The 19,322-nt window shown below is 35.2% G+C and overlaps 1 protein-coding gene across 1 annotated transcript in view; it reads left to right on the top strand.

The window, feature by feature from the left end:
- Positions 1–78: 78 nt before the first annotated feature.
- Positions 79–19,322, top strand: part of stk39 (serine threonine kinase 39) — a 31,489-nt gene continuing 12,245 nt past the window's right edge. The window contains exons 1-14 of the mRNA XM_032567014.1: positions 79–2,278; positions 4,750–4,862; positions 5,061–5,169; positions 6,219–6,360; positions 6,745–6,800; positions 8,091–8,200; positions 8,768–8,869; positions 9,242–9,375; positions 9,677–9,725; positions 10,929–10,994; positions 16,655–16,777; positions 17,347–17,376; positions 17,719–17,775; positions 18,435–18,496. Coding sequence (XP_032422905.1) covers positions 2,179–2,278; positions 4,750–4,862; positions 5,061–5,169; positions 6,219–6,360; positions 6,745–6,800; positions 8,091–8,200; positions 8,768–8,869; positions 9,242–9,375; positions 9,677–9,725; positions 10,929–10,994; positions 16,655–16,777; positions 17,347–17,376; positions 17,719–17,775; positions 18,435–18,496 — 1,253 coding nt within the window. The 5' untranslated portion in view covers positions 79–2,178. The remainder of the gene's footprint in view (positions 2,279–4,749; positions 4,863–5,060; positions 5,170–6,218; positions 6,361–6,744; positions 6,801–8,090; positions 8,201–8,767; positions 8,870–9,241; positions 9,376–9,676; positions 9,726–10,928; positions 10,995–16,654; positions 16,778–17,346; positions 17,377–17,718; positions 17,776–18,434; positions 18,497–19,322) is intronic.

The raw sequence follows: 19,322 nt of genomic DNA on the forward strand, positions 1-19,322 counted from the left end.
CTACTACTACTACTACTACTACTACTAATAATAATAATAATAGTAATAATAATAATAGTAATAATAATAATAATCTTTCAATCATGTTATAACAGACTGATATTTTCTGCTCAGTTAAAGTTTGTACTTTTTGTAATTTCTTAAAAGTCACAATAATGTGATAATGCATATTTTGGTATTGATCCAATACTAAGTAAATACAAGGCAAGTATCACTGATACTGATACCAATACCAATCCCTATACCTATACCTATTATTTAAGTATGATATATCACCAAACTGAAAATACTAATTTTGTGGAGTTATGTGCTGAGGAGTATCTCTGATTGATAACATTATTGGCACAAAATATTGGCATATTGGCACATAATAATCTGTGCCCATTGATTGATTGCATTGATGGGTTAAGAAAACAAGCAGAAGAAGATCTAATTAAATTCTTTATTTGCAAGGCCGTGGTTATGGATAAACGTGTAAGTGCTTTTTTTATTTTTTCATATTTTTATATTTTGCTACAGGTTTCAGCTGGCAATTAGTAAATTGTGATGTCCCTTTTTTAACATAGTTAAAAACTTGTTTGAAAACATTGTATTTGGATTGAAGAATCAATTCCTTAAAAGAGTTTTATTGTCAAAAGAATAGTAATATAAATTTTTAATACTAGATTTTGTACAAGAAAATGCAACTGCAAATAAAGGAAAGATGAGGAGGGAAAAAAACTAGTGCTTTTTATACTTTGTATTAAAATTGACAAAATTTTACCCTTTTGTACTTGAGGCTAATATGATGTATCAGAGAGTTGTCCATTGCAGAATGTAAAAATGATCTGTCAAGTCTCTGGGACGATCGCGCCATCTTCTGGCCAACATTAGAATCAGGGATGGGAATTTCGGCACGGTGCCAGGATCCGCACCATTTATCTCCATTCACTGACCAAGTCTGTTCTAAATAAATAAAAAGAAGTCTTGAATAATATAAAGCATAAAATAATCATGAACAATTAAAACTGTAGGCACTTGTCACACAAACAGTCTAAAACGTTTTGTCGTTGATTTTTTCTTCCTACGCCTTGTTGCATTCTTTCTGTTCTAATCAAATTAAAAGTTTGACAAAACTTTCAACTTAGCACTCAGGCATTTAGGTAAATGTTTTTAAAAACTAATTGTAACATCAACATTTAACTGAAATAAAAGTGAACACAAAAACACAGCAAACCAGCAACTTCTATTTACAGTATATAGAGTATAAAATTTGAACATCATATTGATGACTCTATAACTCTTATTTACTCTTCTATCATACGTTTTATTTGTTTTTAATGATGATGTCAAAACTCTCATTTTGAAAGTCCAAATTTTAAATCTCATAATTATAATTTTGAATCGCTTGGATTGATTTTAAATATCACAATTATGACTTTAAAAACCAATAACGGAAATTTCAAAAATTAGAATTATGACTTTGTATCTCATATCTCACCTCGAAAGTCAAAACTGGACTTTATATTTTACAATTATGTATTTGAATGCCACAATTATGATTTTAGCTAATCATTATGACCTTAACTGCGACATTTCTGTCTCTCAAATCATAGAACAGACAATCATTGTCAAATAAAAAATAATTAATAAAAAAGCTGGTGTCTGATCTCTTCGTTCAGTCCGCTAAATGAACCGGCACACTGAGTCGGATCAGTCGCACCGGACGCATTTCCACCCAATGTGACTATATTAACTCGTCACACATACGTGTCAGTGTCACTAATTCTGAAAGCTGCCAAGCCACTTTATGTGATAATTATAAAATCTAATTAGGGATAATTTGTTTTTAATATATTACTTAATAACAATTGAGTTCGTATGTATCAAATCTTAACTCGTCCAAACAGATCATGGTTTCGAATATTGTCTTCCTCTCTAGTGGCACATCGTGTTGTGAACTGACAGTGCGCGCGCGTGCTTGTGCGGTTTGTGCCAGTGAGAGCGCGCGCGTGTCCCTCTGTGTGTGTGTGTTCCGTTATTTTCCGGGTTGTGCTCAGTCAGTCAGGCAGGGTCTGTGGCGGTTGTAGCGCGACAGCTGCCAGCTGACACTTCCACCGAGGAGAAGCTGAGGTCAAACTTGGCTGTCTCTGTTTCTCTGTCTGTGACCGAGGCTGCATCATCACCACCATCATCATCATGGCGGATCAAGGCGAATCTCCGGTTCCCGTCCACCATCCACAACCTACCATCGGCTGGCCAATTACCAGGGAGTCCTACGAGCTGCAGGAAGTCATAGGTTAGTTCCCGGAGAAGCGGTGTTGTTGTGGTGGGGAGGCAGCCCGTGGTGGGTTATGTCTTATGTGTCGTGAGCGAAGGAGAGGGGCCTACCGGCTTTTTTTTTTTTTAAATATATGCAGCAGCCTCATCTGCTTTGCAATGCGGATGTTAACAGAGGCTGTCGGAGTCTACCGGTCTACAGTAGATCTGCGCAGAAAAGGCGGAATCACTGTTTCTGCATGGGGGTGTAAATGTCACATTGAATAAGTCCTCTTTCAGCGCTCAGGGATTAGACGCTAACTCTCCAGCGACAAACTACAAGTTTATTAGTTATTGCTGAAATCACGGTTGCTGTGCCCTTCCTGAGCTGGCAAGCGAGTGGAAATATAAAACAGATTGAAACCATCCCAAAATCAGTAATGCTCACGATGTACTTTTCAAAATGAACAACTTAGTCAGAATTATCCAAAATTAATAGGGACTTTCTTACTCTTAATTAAAAAAAGGGAAAAACATTTGAATTTGCTCTGCAACTACCTGTTTCTTACCGTCAGTCTTTTTAAGGAAACTCAAGTCATCTTTTGAAGAACAGAAAATCCCAAAATATACAATTTTATATTTGAACATTTGCAAGTATTCAAAGCAATATGTAAACTGCAGTAAGTTTTATATATCACTGGAATAATTGGTAAAAGTACTACATCTGCTCCCCCCCCCCCCCCCCCCCCCCCCCACACCCTGCAAAAAAGTTTGGCTAAAATGTATAGCAGTGCAAATGAAATAGCTCATTCCATGTTTCTAAAGTTCAGGTCATTTAGTTCTCAGTGTTTCATTATATCTTGTGTTACAACTCTTTTGTTTATACATTCATCGCAACAACCATTATTTGTGTGACAAGTCATCTGCTCTATTATGTCATTCCCGAAGCATGTCATAACATAATTATGCTATTGAACTTGCTATTTAGATACACACACAGCTCCCTTTTCCCACTACAACTCTTCACTATTTGACAATCAGACTAAATGTTTCATGTTTTAGGTCAATGACGATTACACAGTGTATGCATACCTGTATATATATTTTCTATTGACTTTTGCGGGAGATGAAAGGTAGAATTGTTGTTTATACAGTATGACTTGAGGAAACATTTTGGTTTCTGTTTACTTTTGCAGCTAATTCAGGAATATGTTTACGTCATTGTCCATTTGAAAGACCCACTTGTACACAACCTTTAACATTCTGGTCGCTTTCTGGAGACATGCAGAGTTTCACACTTCTGTGCCAGATGTCTGTGTATATCCGTTGACGTAAGACAAGGAAACAGTGTATTTGATGTATTGCCTTAAAATAGATCCACAGGTGTACCTATAGTTAACTCAAATGCTGCCAATGAACCATAAGAAGTTTACAAAGCCATGACAACATAATCTGTATAGAAGTTACAGAAATTGGAGAAAGCAAAATAAATTCTCCATATTTTTTTCATCATTGTTCTGGTATACAGTATAGCAAATTGAAATAATTTTGGAAATCCTACTTTACAGGAAAAGATTATCAGTTGAGATAAAGTCACAGTTTCTTCTCTCTTTTGTTTTCTCATTTTTATTCTCATAGCTGTGACCTTTAATGTCTTGACCCTATTTTATGTGTCATATGTCAATGTTAAAACTCTAGTATAAAGGGACTCTCCATCTGACAGGTCAAAGTATTTATGGACATTAAACGTTAGAATTTCTGACATTTGCAATGTGTCAATACATTCCAAACAGTCCTTTGCTATATCTATACTGCACACTGATATTGCTGTGACCATATCTTCAGGTGGATGTTTTTTTTTGTGTTTCTTGAGCTTCACCTACCTTCTCCAACAAACCTCTGAGGCCTTTACTGAACAACTAGATTTATACTGAAATTAGATTACACATATGTGAACTAGCTATTTATTTGTTGACTTCTGAAAGGAACTGATTGCATCAGATTTATTTGGGGTATTGCATTAAAATGAGATGAATTCATATTTCTGCTACACTGTTCAGATTTAATTTAAGAAAAGAAATTGAAAAAGGTGTATCCTGTACACAATTCTGCACTACTTTTCATTGGTTTATTATGTGAAATAGAGATTACATATGTGAAAGTCTGTGGTAATATTTGTTAAAATGTGGGGGGTTGTTTAAGAGTTAGTTGTTCTCACAATCAGCAGTCCCATCTCTCATGACATAAAGCATGCCTTATCTCCCAGTAACAGTTGGCAGTGTGCCGTACATCCCAGCAATTTGATGTCGTTGTGTGATGGTGTTTGAAAAGAGTGATGCACTCTGCTTGCATTTGCTCCAGTTGTCACAGACGAAACACGAAAGCTGTTACCTAAACACAAAGGCCTCAGAGGGACGTTGAAATGTAAAGTCCTCCAGCTGTGCATGTGACGCTAGTCCCTCTTGGCTCATATCCCCCTGTGCTGATGCTGATGTGTGGCTGTGATTCCAGGCAGCGGGGCCACAGCTGTGGTGCAGGCAGCCCTCTGTACCCCCAGACAGGAACGCGTGGCCATAAAGAGGATCAACCTGGAAAAATGCCAGACCAGCATGGATGAGCTGTTGGTGAGCACATTTAATATGGGCTATTTTCTCAGCCTTGTGCTTTTACACCACTCTCTAATGATTTGCTGCTACATTACCTCTGATAGCTACACCTTTAAAGTTACACACATTTCTACGGTTAACATGAATCCTTAGGGATAAAATGTTTTGATTTTTTTTTTTAATGTAAAGTGTCATGCAAATGTTCTTTACCTACAGAAAGAAATTCAAGCCATGAGTCAGTGCAACCACCCAAACATCGTCACCTACTACACTTCCTTTGTTGTGAAGGATGAACTGTGGTTGGTGATGAAGCTCCTGAGTGGAGGTGAGTTTAGTATGACGTAAAGTTAATAGTACTAGAGATGCAGCAATGAAAAGCTGACATTGAGCTTTTCATTGTATGTCATTAATATTTGTATCTTCTTTCTTTGCTTTTCTCATATCAGTGATCGGCAGGTAGAATACTAAAAAATAAATCAGATTTTTTTTTCTCTCCTGTTCATTAAATATATCACAATAAGGGTCTTCATTACAGACCCATTTTTGGCATTTTGTTGATTGTAACTTACTGAAAAAAAATCCAAAGTGAAATTTCTAATAAAATTTAAATATTACATGAGACAAATAAAATAGTAAATGATTAATACTGAATTCTTATGTATGTTATGTATGGCTATGTTCATGTACAATCATGAGGAAGAGTCAGAGTTAAGATTATAAAGTGGCTTCACTTTTCCATTTTTCAGGAGTCTGGAGCGTAAGGCACAAAGGGATATTGCTAAAGAAGTTAGTTGTTCACAAAGTGCTTTGTTCAAATATATTAAAGGAAAGTGTAGTGGAAGGAAAAACTGTGGTAGTTAATGGTGTAGGAGCAGTAGGGATAATGCAGCCTTAAGAGAGCTGTGAAGCAGAGTCTATTGTAGAGCTTGGGTAATATTCACCAGACTTCAGTTCTTCAGAATCCACTATGCTTACAGTTACACATCTGTCTAAAGACATAACATAACATTTCTATATCAAAAAACCCTAGTTTCAAGTTATATTCAAATTTTCTGAGAAGGTGTTTTGGATTTTCATTGTTTGCATGCCATAATCATCAATATCAACAGTAATACATGCTTTATATGTATAACCTTGTCTATAAGTAATTTATATAACATGAGTTTCACTTTTGTGAAATTAAACCTTTGTAGGAAATTCTGATTTGTTGAGATGCACCAGAATTTGCTATAATACCACAGGCTCATCAGGCTCAATTGTAAATTAATTCCAGCAAGTTCTACTGTAATATACTGCCCTGTTGTTCTTTTGTCTGTTTAATATATATGTTTGAAAATCAGAGGAATACCTTTTCTTGTGCCTGATGTCATTTAGGCTCCATGCTGGATATAATTAAACATGCGAGCAAAGAAGAAGATAAAAATCTTCGAGCGTTAGATGAGCCAATTATTGCCACAATATTAAAAGAAGTTCTAGAGGGCCTGGACTATCTCCACAGAAACGGACAGATTCACAGGTAACACTTTTGGTTTCTGTCTATTATTTCTAATATGAAGATATTTTATTGTGAAAAACTATCATTAAAAAAATATGTTAGTGAAACAAGTACTTGTTTTGCGAGAGCACACATTCCCATGTGAAACCCTGAAATAATGACTTGGGATGAAGCAAATGAACAAGCGAAAAAGTAAAATCCTAAAGTGAAATACAAAGTTCTTTGTGTTCTGTACACGTCCTTGATTTCAAGGTCAGTGTGAATATGGGGCGTAAACCTCTACGAGCCCCTCGGGCACAGTTCTAGATAGTGATAGTCAGTGGGATCTGTTAACATGAATGGAAGAATCGATGTTGTCCCACGTGACTTTGATGTTTTACTCCATTATTGTTTTGCTGACCTCAGGGATGTGAAAGCTGGGAACATCCTACTGGGAGAAGATGGATCTGTTCTGATTGCAGGTTTGTTACATTATCATACTCTCTTCTGCTTTTTTTCTTTTTAAAGAACCAATGTTGTCCTAATTTTCAGGTTACAGCATTACTTTCTGGGCTCTACTGTAACACATTGGCCTGGCAGGGACATATTTTTGTAATGTTCTTTTACATTTTCTATTTGCATAACCTTGACTGAATTCATGTAAAGAAAAAAAATTGTCCAAATTGTGTATTATTGGGTAAGTTTTAGTGATTTATTTATTTATTTGTCTTTTATTGAAAATACCTGAGGCTGACTGATTGGAAGATTTGTTTGAACCATACAGAAACAAAGAAAGTCTGTTGGAAGTATTTAAGACTGATGGGTTTTAATTACTGGTACTATTTTAAGCAAAAATATTTTAAGTGTGGAGAAATTTTTGAATGTGACCCTCAAATTTGCATTTAAAAATTATCCCAAATTGTGGATACTAAAGAACTAGCTAAAATCACAATATTTTGATAATAATATAACTATTGGATATACCTAAAGAGCATTTGATAGTCCTTGAAAAACTAAAAATTATTTTAAAATGAGTATAATTCTTTGCAGAAGTATAATTATGTAGATGACATTTAGAAAACAAAATGTAAGAGCATAAAGCTAGAACAAATACAATTCAGCATATCCTCTGTATGAGGTCAGTTTTAGGTTTAGGTTTAAATACAAACATTATATGCTTTTTCACTATTTGGGACATCACATCCTGGACCTGTCACCATCAGTAATGTAGGATCGGTTTCAAAATCTAAGTGGAAAATTTTTGACCCAGTTGAAGTGGAATTGCAGTGATTCATCCTGAAGGTGGGAAAAGTGAAGGCAGGTTTTTCAGCATTGCTTTGGAACAGCATGTTCCTGTTTCGGGTAATATTCCATACATGAAGGAACAATGTTCTCTGGACTTGGTTTGTGAAAAACTGTTCCAGGGTCTCTCAGTGTAGCACTGAAGACTAAACAAGTGTCACAAAGAGCAAATTTGGATTGACAGTGAACAATAAACACCTAATTGACTATGTGACAGTCTAAAACAATCAAAAATTGGGATTTTCTTTGTCTTCATGCAGTTCTCTTTTAACGGAAGATGTTTGAACTCAGACAAATTTTACAGAGATGAATATATAAGTCTATTGAGAGTATTTAGGACTACTTCCTTTGCTTGAATGTACACCTTAACACTGTCAAAAGTCCAGCAAACATGCAAAGTAAAGACATTGTTCTGAACAGTCTCACATTTTTATGATGGTAACCACTATGATTATGTTTTGTTACTACAGATTTTGGTGTAAGCGCATTTTTAGCTGCGGGGGGCGACATGACGAGGCACAAAGTTCGAAAGACTTTTGTTGGGACGCCGTGCTGGATGGCTCCAGAGGTGATGGAACAAGTAAGTCTTTTGTACTTTTCAATTATTCCTCTGTTTGCAGATACAGATTTATACAAGCATCATCTTTATTATAGCCATTTTCTAACTTGTTAAACATACATTTAGAGATCTCAGAGACCATAGACACATGTATTAAGTCAATGTTTAAGTTTTTCTGTGAAATAAAAGTAAATTTAATAAAAAAGTATTAGTTATTACTGAAAATACAAATGAAAAAGAATGTGAAAATCTAAATAATTAAATAGCAGATGCAAAGTTTGTGATCAGCATAAAAAAATGTTTATAAATGAAAATGTTTTAGTTACATTTATTTTTTAATAAAAATTGTTACTGGTTCAGATGAACATGCTGATGTAGTTAAGAATCTTTTTAGTGTAAGATTATGCAACAACATTCACTTAAAGCCATTTTACATAATTTTACTTGGGATTCCAGTGAATATAGAGAATGTTGTAAGCTCCAGATGTTTTCATTGTGTTCCATATTAGTTGTGCTTATCACTAAACATAAATCCTCTGAGCCTTGCATAAATAAGTCTTATTGTCTTTTATAACTCCATGTCTGCAGGTTCGAGGCTATGATTTCAAAGCAGATATATGGAGTTTTGGAATTACAGCGATAGAGTTAGCAAGAGGTTCTGCACCTTATCACCGATACCCTCCAATGAAGGTAAGTGTTAAGGACAAAAGAAATTAATTAAATAAATTATTTGTTAGATAGAAATGCCATCACAAGGAACTTTGCAATACCTTTTGGTCTAATTTATGTCTAAATCAGTCCAATGACACCCAGTCTCATGCTCTCATTTATATTCAGTAACATATAATCCAAGTCAATCCTAGTTGTATTGAGAAAGCTCAGGCAATTGAAATAAGTCATTGACATTGCAACAATCCATTTTCCTTCTTAAAATCCAAACTTCTAAAAAGACATAATGTGTTTGCCTCCTTTACATTCCCCTTTCCCTCCATCCCCATTGTGTTTTGATAGTGCTGCTTGGATGTCTGGGTGTTGTTTGACTGTTTTTGTTTGTGCTTTCAGGTTTTAATGCTTACCCTACAGAATGATCCGCCCACTCTGGAGACAGGTGTTGAGGACAAGGAAATGCTCAAAAAATATGGAAAATCATTTCGAAAGCTTATAACTACGTGCCTTCAGAAAGACCCTGCAAAAAGGTTGGTACCACAACATATGGATGAGTACAGAGCTGAAGCAGTTTGTACTAAATAACGAGCATTTGATCTTATTTAACTTTTAGACAGTACTCCAGTTTTGGACAGGCATAATCATGACTCTTGTTTTTCCCCTTTGTTAACCTATCAGAGTTTCTTAAGTTTTTGCTTGATGTGTGTGTTTTTTACTGTAGCATTTGTATCCCATATCTAGAGAACGTTTTCTGCACATGTTTGATTATTTGAGCTTGACTCTTTCTTGTTATATTTTTCCAATGGCATTTTCACTTTGTTTTGTCTGCAGGCCTACAGCATCTGAGCTTTTGAAGTGTAAATTCATCCAAAAGGCAAAGGTATTTCTTTAATCTCAAATATTTGCTGCACTGTTTTTGTTTGGTTTTATTAACATTTAATGGTTTGAAGCCACATTGGATTCTATAGGTTATTTTCATACACACACAACACACTATTAAGATTTATGAGTCATAACAAACTCAGACATTGAGGTGTAGCCGACTTTTCATATAAAACAGACCATTTTTAGATGACTATAGATTCAATCATGTCACTGATTTTGCTTTGGCATAAAAAAGGAGAGGTAATACAGGTGCATCTCAACAAAAGTAGAAAATCATCAGAATTTAATTCAATTCCAAGTCTGAAATTTGTATAGATTATTTGCTCACAGAGTTTTGTATTTTAATAAATCATTTGTCATATTTTTTTTAATGATTACAGCATACAGGAAATGAAAGCCCCAACTTCTGTATCTCAGAAAATTCCAAGATTGAAAATTCAAATATTACTCTGTGGGTAATAAATCTGTTTAATATAAGAGTTTCGTTTTTTTGTACTGAACTAACAAAATACGTGCACTTTGGGTAGATATAACATTTTATGGGGATTCTCCTGTTTTTAAATTACTATCTTATGTTTTTAATTAAGCATTTTTTAATTGACAACATTTGTATGCAAACTAAACTTGTGCAAAACCAATAAATAAGACATGATTTTAAGGATGCTTGCCACCACTCAAAGGCCTGCCATTGTTAAGTTTCAGTTACATTTTTTAAACTGTGAGTTACATCCCATGCCATCTTTGAAGAGTCATGTGGCCAGCTCTGTTCCACAGAAGCTGATTAATATCAGAACTGTAGATAATTTGCAGAGTTGGCAGCATGATAGGGCAGTGATTATCAGCGTTGTCTCACAGATATAATCTCGGCAGGATCTTTCTTTTCCTTTTGCTGCAGCCGTTTGGGTATTTTTCAGTTCTACAGCATGAAAAATGTTTCTAGTCATTGCTAAATATTTTCCTCTTTGACACCTACAGTACTTTTCAGATTGATTGAATTAGGCTTTTAAAAATATGCTTTCAAAGTATTTGTCTTTAAGTCTTACTGATTTACTTGTCATGTATACTTTTTCATGGCTCCTCCAATGTTTGCGAGTATGGGAAGGACCCTGTTTAAATTACAGGCCATTTGTGGTTTGCATGGCATTATTCAACTTTGATGGTTTAAATTTTTCTTTACTTTGTTCATTTTCTCCTGCAGAACAGAGAATATCTTGTTGAAAGGCTTTTGAGTCGTGCACCAAAGATATCTCAAAGAGCAAAGAAGGTATGTTTATGTAATCTTTTGCCCTCTGCTATAACAGTTATTTGAATGGATGGACTGCTTTCAATCCAGGATGTTGAATTTACAGTCAACACTACGTACGCACTCTGTCTTCCTTTAGTACCTCCAACAACTTTTACCCCTATGTATAGACTATATAAAAATGCGGGCCACAGTTGCATAAGAGTTATGCTGTGCAGATCCACTGACCCATGTGTTAGTATGACTTTAAGAGCAGCTTCCTGCGTATGTCAAGACAAACCTGGATAAATGGATTGTTAACACAAGTTAGCAAAACTGTTATGGAGAACAGGGAGGAAGTGCAGTTTTTCAGGCACAGCTGATGTTAGCTTTACATAATAATCCTCTGATGCCCAGGTCTGAGGCAGGATCAGAAGGAAGGGAGGCTGAGTGGAGGGGTGGAAATTCACTGACATGGTTCAGTCTAAATAGAGGGCATAGTAGACAGGACAAGCATTAATGTTCATGACGTTATAATTACGCACAAACTGTGCAGCCTGTACACTTTCCCAATAATAGAGGGAAAGGGTACAGGCTGCTCTTTCATTCAGGAGTTCTTTAACAAACCCAGACAACATGCTTTACTAATTTGCTGTCTTGCAGTTATGTAAAATCAGAAGTAAAACGAGCTTCAGCATTGTGAATGTGGAGAGCATTACTGTACTACAACATTATAACAAAAATACTTTTTTCAGAATGGATAATTGGGAAAACTAAAAACTTATTTTAGCAAGTCCGTTAATGTCTACATTACTTTTCAGATGTCTTAAAGGAATAGTTCTGGAATTTCGGACTGAGGCTCTATTAAAAGGGGTCGGAATATTATGTAAGACTGACTTTTATTTTAGTTTTATATCATGCTATATGTGATTCCCTCATCAAAAACATACCTGAATTGTTACTTTAATTCTTTCATTCATGTTTGAGAAATCCTTAAATTTCCTGTGGCCGCCATTTTGTTGTGCCTAAGCACTTGCTCTTATAACGCATTGCCTATTCCACAAGGCTCCTCCTTGTAAATAGCATAAAAGAAGCCCTGTTGTGATGACATGCTGAAGACAGTGTCGAAAAGAGTAGGAGCTTCGTAAAGGGACAGAGGCCAATTTTTAGATGTCAGACACAACTACGATATAAAGTCAAACTTCTTTTAAGTTGTTTTTGATATATATTCTACAACAACTGAAGGTAACAAAGTTACTTTAATTTGGTACAAAATGGCTCAATCTGCTTGGAAAATACATAATGCCGCCCCTTTAAAGATGATCATTAGATAATGTTTATAGTGGCATTAATTGGTATAAATTCAGATTACTTGGACCTGGAGGCTGAACCTAACGGCTAGTTTGACATAGCGGTTTATGCTAATGGTATTTAATACATCTTTAAATAATTTGCATCCTTAACTTTGATGACCATTTAAAAGGCAGCCAATAAATATCTTAACAGGAAATGAAAATAGGAGGTTGTACAACACTAAAGATCTTTCTTTATGCAACATACAGGAAGATATAACTAAAGTGAAAACTAAACATTGCAAGTTTTTGATGGTAGTAGTAGCTGTCTGATAGAAAAATATATCTGTGTAAAAATTTAGAAAGTAGAGTTCACTTTAACACCTATAAATAAAGGAAGATTCCAAGTTGCACCACACCATCTCCTATCTCCATTTCCTGGTAACCAATTATTGGCTTACCACTGAGAAGTGGTAAACCACTCAATTCTAAAGTAACAAAGACATGTAAAACAGCACTTGCATAAATCTCTATAAGGTTTTTGCGACTGGACTTGGTTTAGGATTGAAAGTCTTCTTTGGTCCCTCTTGAACTAGGTATAAAATCCAGCCCCTGGGACCAACTAATTTGGATTTATTCTAAATGAAGATAAAATTAGAACCATTTATTGTATGTAAAATATTGGCTGTTTATAACGTTTTAGGAGAATTGTACTTCTGAATCATTTTAAACTATCCCTTTACTATTGATAATATGAGTTTCTTAAGGTCTTTTTAAGTTTTCTTTTGGATTTGGCTGCTTTGTTTTCACATTTTTTGACCTATCCATAATATGTTTGTTATACGAGTCATTTCAGTCCGGTCTATGAATAATACAAACATAAAAAATATTTTGAACTCATGTGATAAACTGCTGGTTTGTCTAAATGTAAAACACAACATTGCAAAACCAAATTTTAAATTAGCTCTTTAAGCACTTTCTTTTTCGCAACTTGTTGAAAACTCAGGCTTGGTTCCCCTTTCTTAAGTTGAGTATGAAACCTGCCAAAGATGCAGTACACATTTAGCTTGGATCTTTGGTGTCCATATGTGGCTCTCAGGACCCACTTTCCTGCGTGTTTTAGATGTGCCCTCTCTCCAGCTAACTTGACTGAAACGACTGCATTACTTCTTCTGAATTCAATCAAGTTCTGCAGGAGCAAGGTTAAGGACCTCTGCACTAGACTGATAAACTGAAGCATGATGCATGTCCTGTGTCAGGCTTTCTGTGAAACATGTTCCTATTTTCTAAAAACATGACTTTAATATACTGTTCATCTGCTGTGAATTTTATTTTCGGCCTGCTACTTCTTCTTTTGTTTTTGAGTTGTTCTCATTGTTTAAGTATACACTGCATGGTAATACACACAATCAGTTCCATGGACTGGATAAATTGTGAGTAAAAAAGAGAAAAATGTTAAGACCCAGAACAGTCCGGAGAATAATTGTTAAATACTATGGTGAAGATTTACAAAAAATTACTTATAAGAAATTAGGTTAAAAAGGATGTAATTTAAAACCTTTCCTCAATGTTGTAAAAAATGTACATAATAAAATACACAGTTGAAGTAAGGTCTGACTCAATGATTACTTTGGCTGTAGAAAATTTGCAGCAGAGCTGATGCCCTTGCTATTTTGCACGGATTTGACCTACAGAGTCTACTACATTATAAACTCAGCAACATTATCCAAAGCCTGCAGACACAAGCAGTACTGCAGAAACACAACCACCTCAGGATATTGTGACCTTAGCTGCTCCCAAACCTCACTGTTCAGCTCCTCAAGAGCCTCCTTAAGTCTCTTGACCTTCTTGATCTGCAGCATTTTCCCACTGACCTATTGTAACCCTTGTTGCTTGGCATTCAGTTTTTCTTTTCTTTTCTTTTATGCTTTGTGTGAAATGTGGTAGTCATGGTAAAAATATTGACATATCTAAGAAACAAATACTGATAGAGTTTAAAATAAAAGGGCTGGAAATGCATATCAGGTACACCTTTTCATTTTACAAGGGAATGAGACGGAGATGGCAGATTCTTTCATCAGGAAAGTAATCACAGATGGTATCTAACAGATGGAATGAAAAGTATAAAAATAAAAAAACTTACATTTGTGGAAATATTGGATAATGTAGGTAGAACAAAGCAAGTATTTGTTGCATATTAAATTTGATTGTTAATAAAAGGAAGATTATGTTCACTAAGGTAGGTAGTTTTGAGTTGAAGAACCAGTATTACCAGCAGATGGCGCTCTAATACACACATTAAATACTTCAAAATGCCTTGGTGGATCTGTTGTCAATGTATTGCAACCAATGTGGGTTTGAATTATTGATTTAGTACATGCAAAAAAAAAAGCTGGACAAACAGAAAACAGATTTATATTGAGTTTAATTTTATGGTCCAGTGGACACATGATGATCAGAAAGTTATTGAACTCTGTAATGATGTTTTCTAAATGGTAATTTTCAGAAAAGCTATTAATAAAGAACGTGGAGAAGTTGTGGCCTCTGAAAACATCCAAGTCTGCTTGTTGCTTGAGCGGGTTTGGCTTCTAGTTGAATCAATCTGTCTGTTTTGCTAAAGGACCCTGCGCAGAACTGGGAAAGCCTTTGTTCTCAGTCAGATTTAAAAGGTAAACCTGACACCAGCTGGAAGGGTAGTGCTGCTTTAACTCTGACCTCGACTAAAGCCGAGGGGAATTTATGGGGCTGGCTGCTCACAGGTCTGTGTCAGATCTGTGTCGTTTCCTCTGTAATACTTTGGAGCTAAGCTCATCTCAGACTTACAAACTGTCCCATTTAGTGTGGCTCTGAATAGCTAATTTTCATGTGAAGCTCTGTAATGTTTGATTAAACAGCTTTACACAGAGTGACTTTGCAAAGCTATTCATACCCCATGAACATTTTTGTTACAGTCATAAACAGCAACCTATTTAATTTCAAGATTTTTTTGTCATAGATCAATAATAATAATAAACATAAACTTTATAAGTAAATTGCTATAAATAGTGTGTGGTTTTCAAATCTGAACAGAATGGTGGGCATTTTTTTCTAACCTGCTTTAAAAGGTTACTCCTAGAAAAATTCAGTGCAACCAACTTCCTGCAGAACTTATCTAACAAGGTGATAACAGTACTCCTGACTACCATTTCAACTCAGTTAAAATTCAGCATTTCCATTCAGGGCTCAGGGGCTTGTTAGAGAACAGTAGTGAACAAACAGCTTCATGAAACCCGAGGAACACATCAGATAGGTCAGAGACGGTTGTGAAAGCCTTTAAAGCAATGTTAGTCATTTTTACAGAAATTTTACAGAGCTCAACTGGTATCCAAAATTAGAAAAATATGGTGCAACTGCAAAGCTACTAATACAATAAATTAAACTAACAGACTGGGCTAGTGAGCATTATTCAGAGTGGCCACCAAAAGGCAGCTAATATTTCTGGAACAGCTGCAGAGATCCACAGCTCGGGCAGGAAAAACTGTTGATAGGACAAACTATCACTTGTGCACTCCACAAATCTGACCTTTATGGAAGAGTGGTACAAAAACGACAACAAAGTGACACCTAAATTATTTTTTAGACTTTCATGCAAAATGCTATGTAGCGGTAGTGAATGCTGTGTACTACTATGAATAACGATAAACGTACAGATTTTGAACAAAGCATATTCATTCATGTGTTACACTGGTCTATTCAAAGTTGATGCCTAAATCCAGTTAAAATTTCCGACTTAAAAAATGATGCTCATATGCATGTTATCTATTTTAGAAAGTAGAATTGACATAAATGTTCAATCACTAATTGTGCAAAGCTGATACAGATATACAGTTAATCTGGAAAGTATTCACAGCTATTCACTTGTTCTACATTTGTTAAGTTGCAAAGTCATTTAAAAACCATATTAAATTAATCCTTATATGTGTAATTTATGTGTACTTACACATAAATACCTCATTATAACAATGTAAAAAACTTTTAGAGTTTTACAAATTTATTAAAAACAGAAAACCAAGAACAAAATTCAGAAAAAAGTGAAGTTCTATGAATACTTTCCAGATGTGCTGTATCCCAAAGGCTTGCAGCTGTAAACAAGGAGAAATGTGTTTAATTCTTTTTATTTGTAAATCATTCACCCCTCTCAATCTGCTTCACATGCTCTTCTTGTTAATTTAACATATAAAATCCCCGTAACATATAAGTTTGTGATAAAGGTTAACGAGGCATAAATACTTTCGCAGACGTACAAGTTTAAGTAAAATACATTATAAATAAATAAATAAATCAAAGTGTGCTTGTGGACTCAAATAAAAAACAAAACAAAACAAAAAAAATAAGACACATGTAACATTAATGTTTGTCATGCTGGTGAAGGTGAGGAGAGTCCCAGGCTCCAGTGGCCACCTGCACAAGACAGTAGACGGGGACTGGGAGTGGAGCGACGACGAACTGGATGAGGGCAGTGAGGAGGGTAAAGCAGCGGTGAATCAGGGCAGGGTAAGTGAGGCATTACAAATACATTGTATTTTTTCATAAACAAGACAGATTTACTGCTTTAACACAGCTGTTTTAAAATATTCAGGGTTACTCAGGTGTTTTATGTGAAGCATAAACCAGCATGAATCCTCCCCCTCTGCTTTTGACAGTGTTCATTCCTCCCCTCCTTGATCAGTTTGTTTTGCAGACATTACAGGGTTGTATAAAGTTCATTGTAGTGAGCTGGGAGATCATTGTAAGAAGTGGAGAATGGAGAAAGCGAAGTGTATTGATCAAAGAACTCTTTAATAAATATGATATGGTAAAGAGATATTATGTATTATACAATAAATAACACTTGCAGGGATTTAAAAAATAAATTACTGCTGATAGAATATCATTTAAGTTTTCTTTTAGTTGTCTCTGGTAGATTGCTTTTAAAGAGTTGAGAAGCAGATTTGAACATGTGAATGAAATGTAAAAATATATTAAAAAATGAATGAAGTGTCTGAAATTGATTATTTTATCACTCTGTTAAGATTGTAATTATTAGTTACACAGGTGAATCTGTAAATATGTTTTTTTTCCAGTCACGAAGGGTCAAATATGAGGCCAAAGACGTAAGTTAGATTCTCATCTCATTTATCATTTAAGGAAGAGTATTAACATTTATAATATTTATACACTTTTTTGATAAAGAAGCAATTAGGTAAATAATTTAATGTACAGGTTTGGCTGCATGATAATTAGAAAACCAGATAAAATGCAATTATTTCAAAATGTTTTGTAAAAATCACAAGTTTAGCACTATTTTACACAAATTTAGTGCATATTATATTTTTTGTGACAATGTATTAAAGTCAGCCAATGTTTTTTTTTATCCGCTCTTTTCTGTTTTTCTTCCAAGATGATTTTAAAATTCATAATTTGCGCAATCATGCCTCTCAATTTCTTCCTCCTAGAATGAGGAAGATGCCAACAATGTCCCTATTGAAGGCTTGTCTGTGCAGCATCCCCAGGTGAGGGATTCTGCAGAAGCAGCACTAATTTGTCATGATTCAATGACCTTGATGCTGCAATGATTGTCTGTGTGTGCATAATGTACATGTGCAGCTGGCGCTATATGTGTGTGTGGGCGTGTACGTGTAAATGTGAGAGTGTCTGTCTCCAGGATGGATGCTCTCAGCAGTAATAACTCACAGTAAATGGCTGCCTGCCTGACAGAGTCTTCTCAGTGGATAGGTGTATCTTCTCTCAAGATTTACTGCTATTGTAACTCATTTTCAAAAATCTATTGTCATTGTGAAAGTGAACCAGAGCATTTTTGGGGTTGTCTTATGTCCCACTTAGAAATTATCTGAGAAGACATTTTTTTACTCAAATTATCCATTCTTTCTCACATAAAAGACCTATAATATAGCAATATAATAATTGTAATTATATAGACAAATAATATATTACACCTTTATTTATTGTTCCTTTGCTTTTCCTCTTGCTTTCCCAACTTTCCCTACAGATTAGATAAAGGGCGTTGCATTATAGATTCAGCTCTGGACACACTTTGGATTTATTCTGATTACATGCTCCTTTTTCACTGCAGGGCATGATTTTTTTTGTCTGTCTTTGAAACTGCATGAAATAGGGTAAACTGACTCATTCCCAGGTATTTCCGATGCAGGTGGAACCATATGAGAATACACCATTCATTCAAAGTGCTGTGAACATGGTACTGCGGCTACGGTAAGGCTGGACATGGTTTCCTACATTACTCACATAGCAAAAAACATTCAGTATCTTCCAAAAGTATTCACTCCTCTTATCTTTTTTAAATTTTGTAATTTTTACATAAAAGCTTTAATATATTTTATAGGGGATTTAAGTGATCGGCTAACCCAAAGTGGTGTTAAATTATGAAGTGGAAGGAAAATAATTGCTTTCGAATTGCAAAATATGAAGAGTTTTGGGATGTAATTTTTCAAGGCGATTTAGATAAAGTCACTATTATTTCTTTATTTCAACTGGAGCAAGAAGGCTACAGATAAATCTGTTATTCTTTGCTTGAAGGAATCTGTACAGATCACTTGGCTTTACCTGCAGAGGTGATGGTGACTTCTTCTGCTACAATCTTTTTTCAAAGACTTTATTGTTAAGAAACACAGTGACATGAAGAAATGAAGTCTTGTTGTTCAGCTACAAATATCAATCTAGATACTCGGCTATTGTCAAATGACAAAATTTATTAGCTGAATTTGAAAGAGAGAGCAATGAAAGTCAAAATGAGATTGAGCTTTTCATCATATTAGTGATCATCACTCATCATCACTCTGTTGATGATTCGAAAATGTTAGAGATATAAAATAGAACTGGACTTAAGATGTGCAGAAATGGATAACCATTTATAGGTTTTTTGATAATTCAGAGTTTGTGGCTCCCCAGTGAGGTGGTTGCCGAGTGCTGATTTGCTCATGCAGACATCTGAAAGCCCCCCTCAGGCGTCAAGAACAAAACATAGGTCCAAAAACAACAGGTGGCAGTTAATTGTTTACTGCAGAGTAGTCAGCACTTC

The sequence above is a fragment of the Xiphophorus hellerii genome, chromosome 7, assembly GCF_003331165.1.
Source record: "Xiphophorus hellerii strain 12219 chromosome 7, Xiphophorus_hellerii-4.1, whole genome shotgun sequence".
Lineage (NCBI taxonomy): Eukaryota > Metazoa > Chordata > Actinopteri > Cyprinodontiformes > Poeciliidae > Xiphophorus > Xiphophorus hellerii.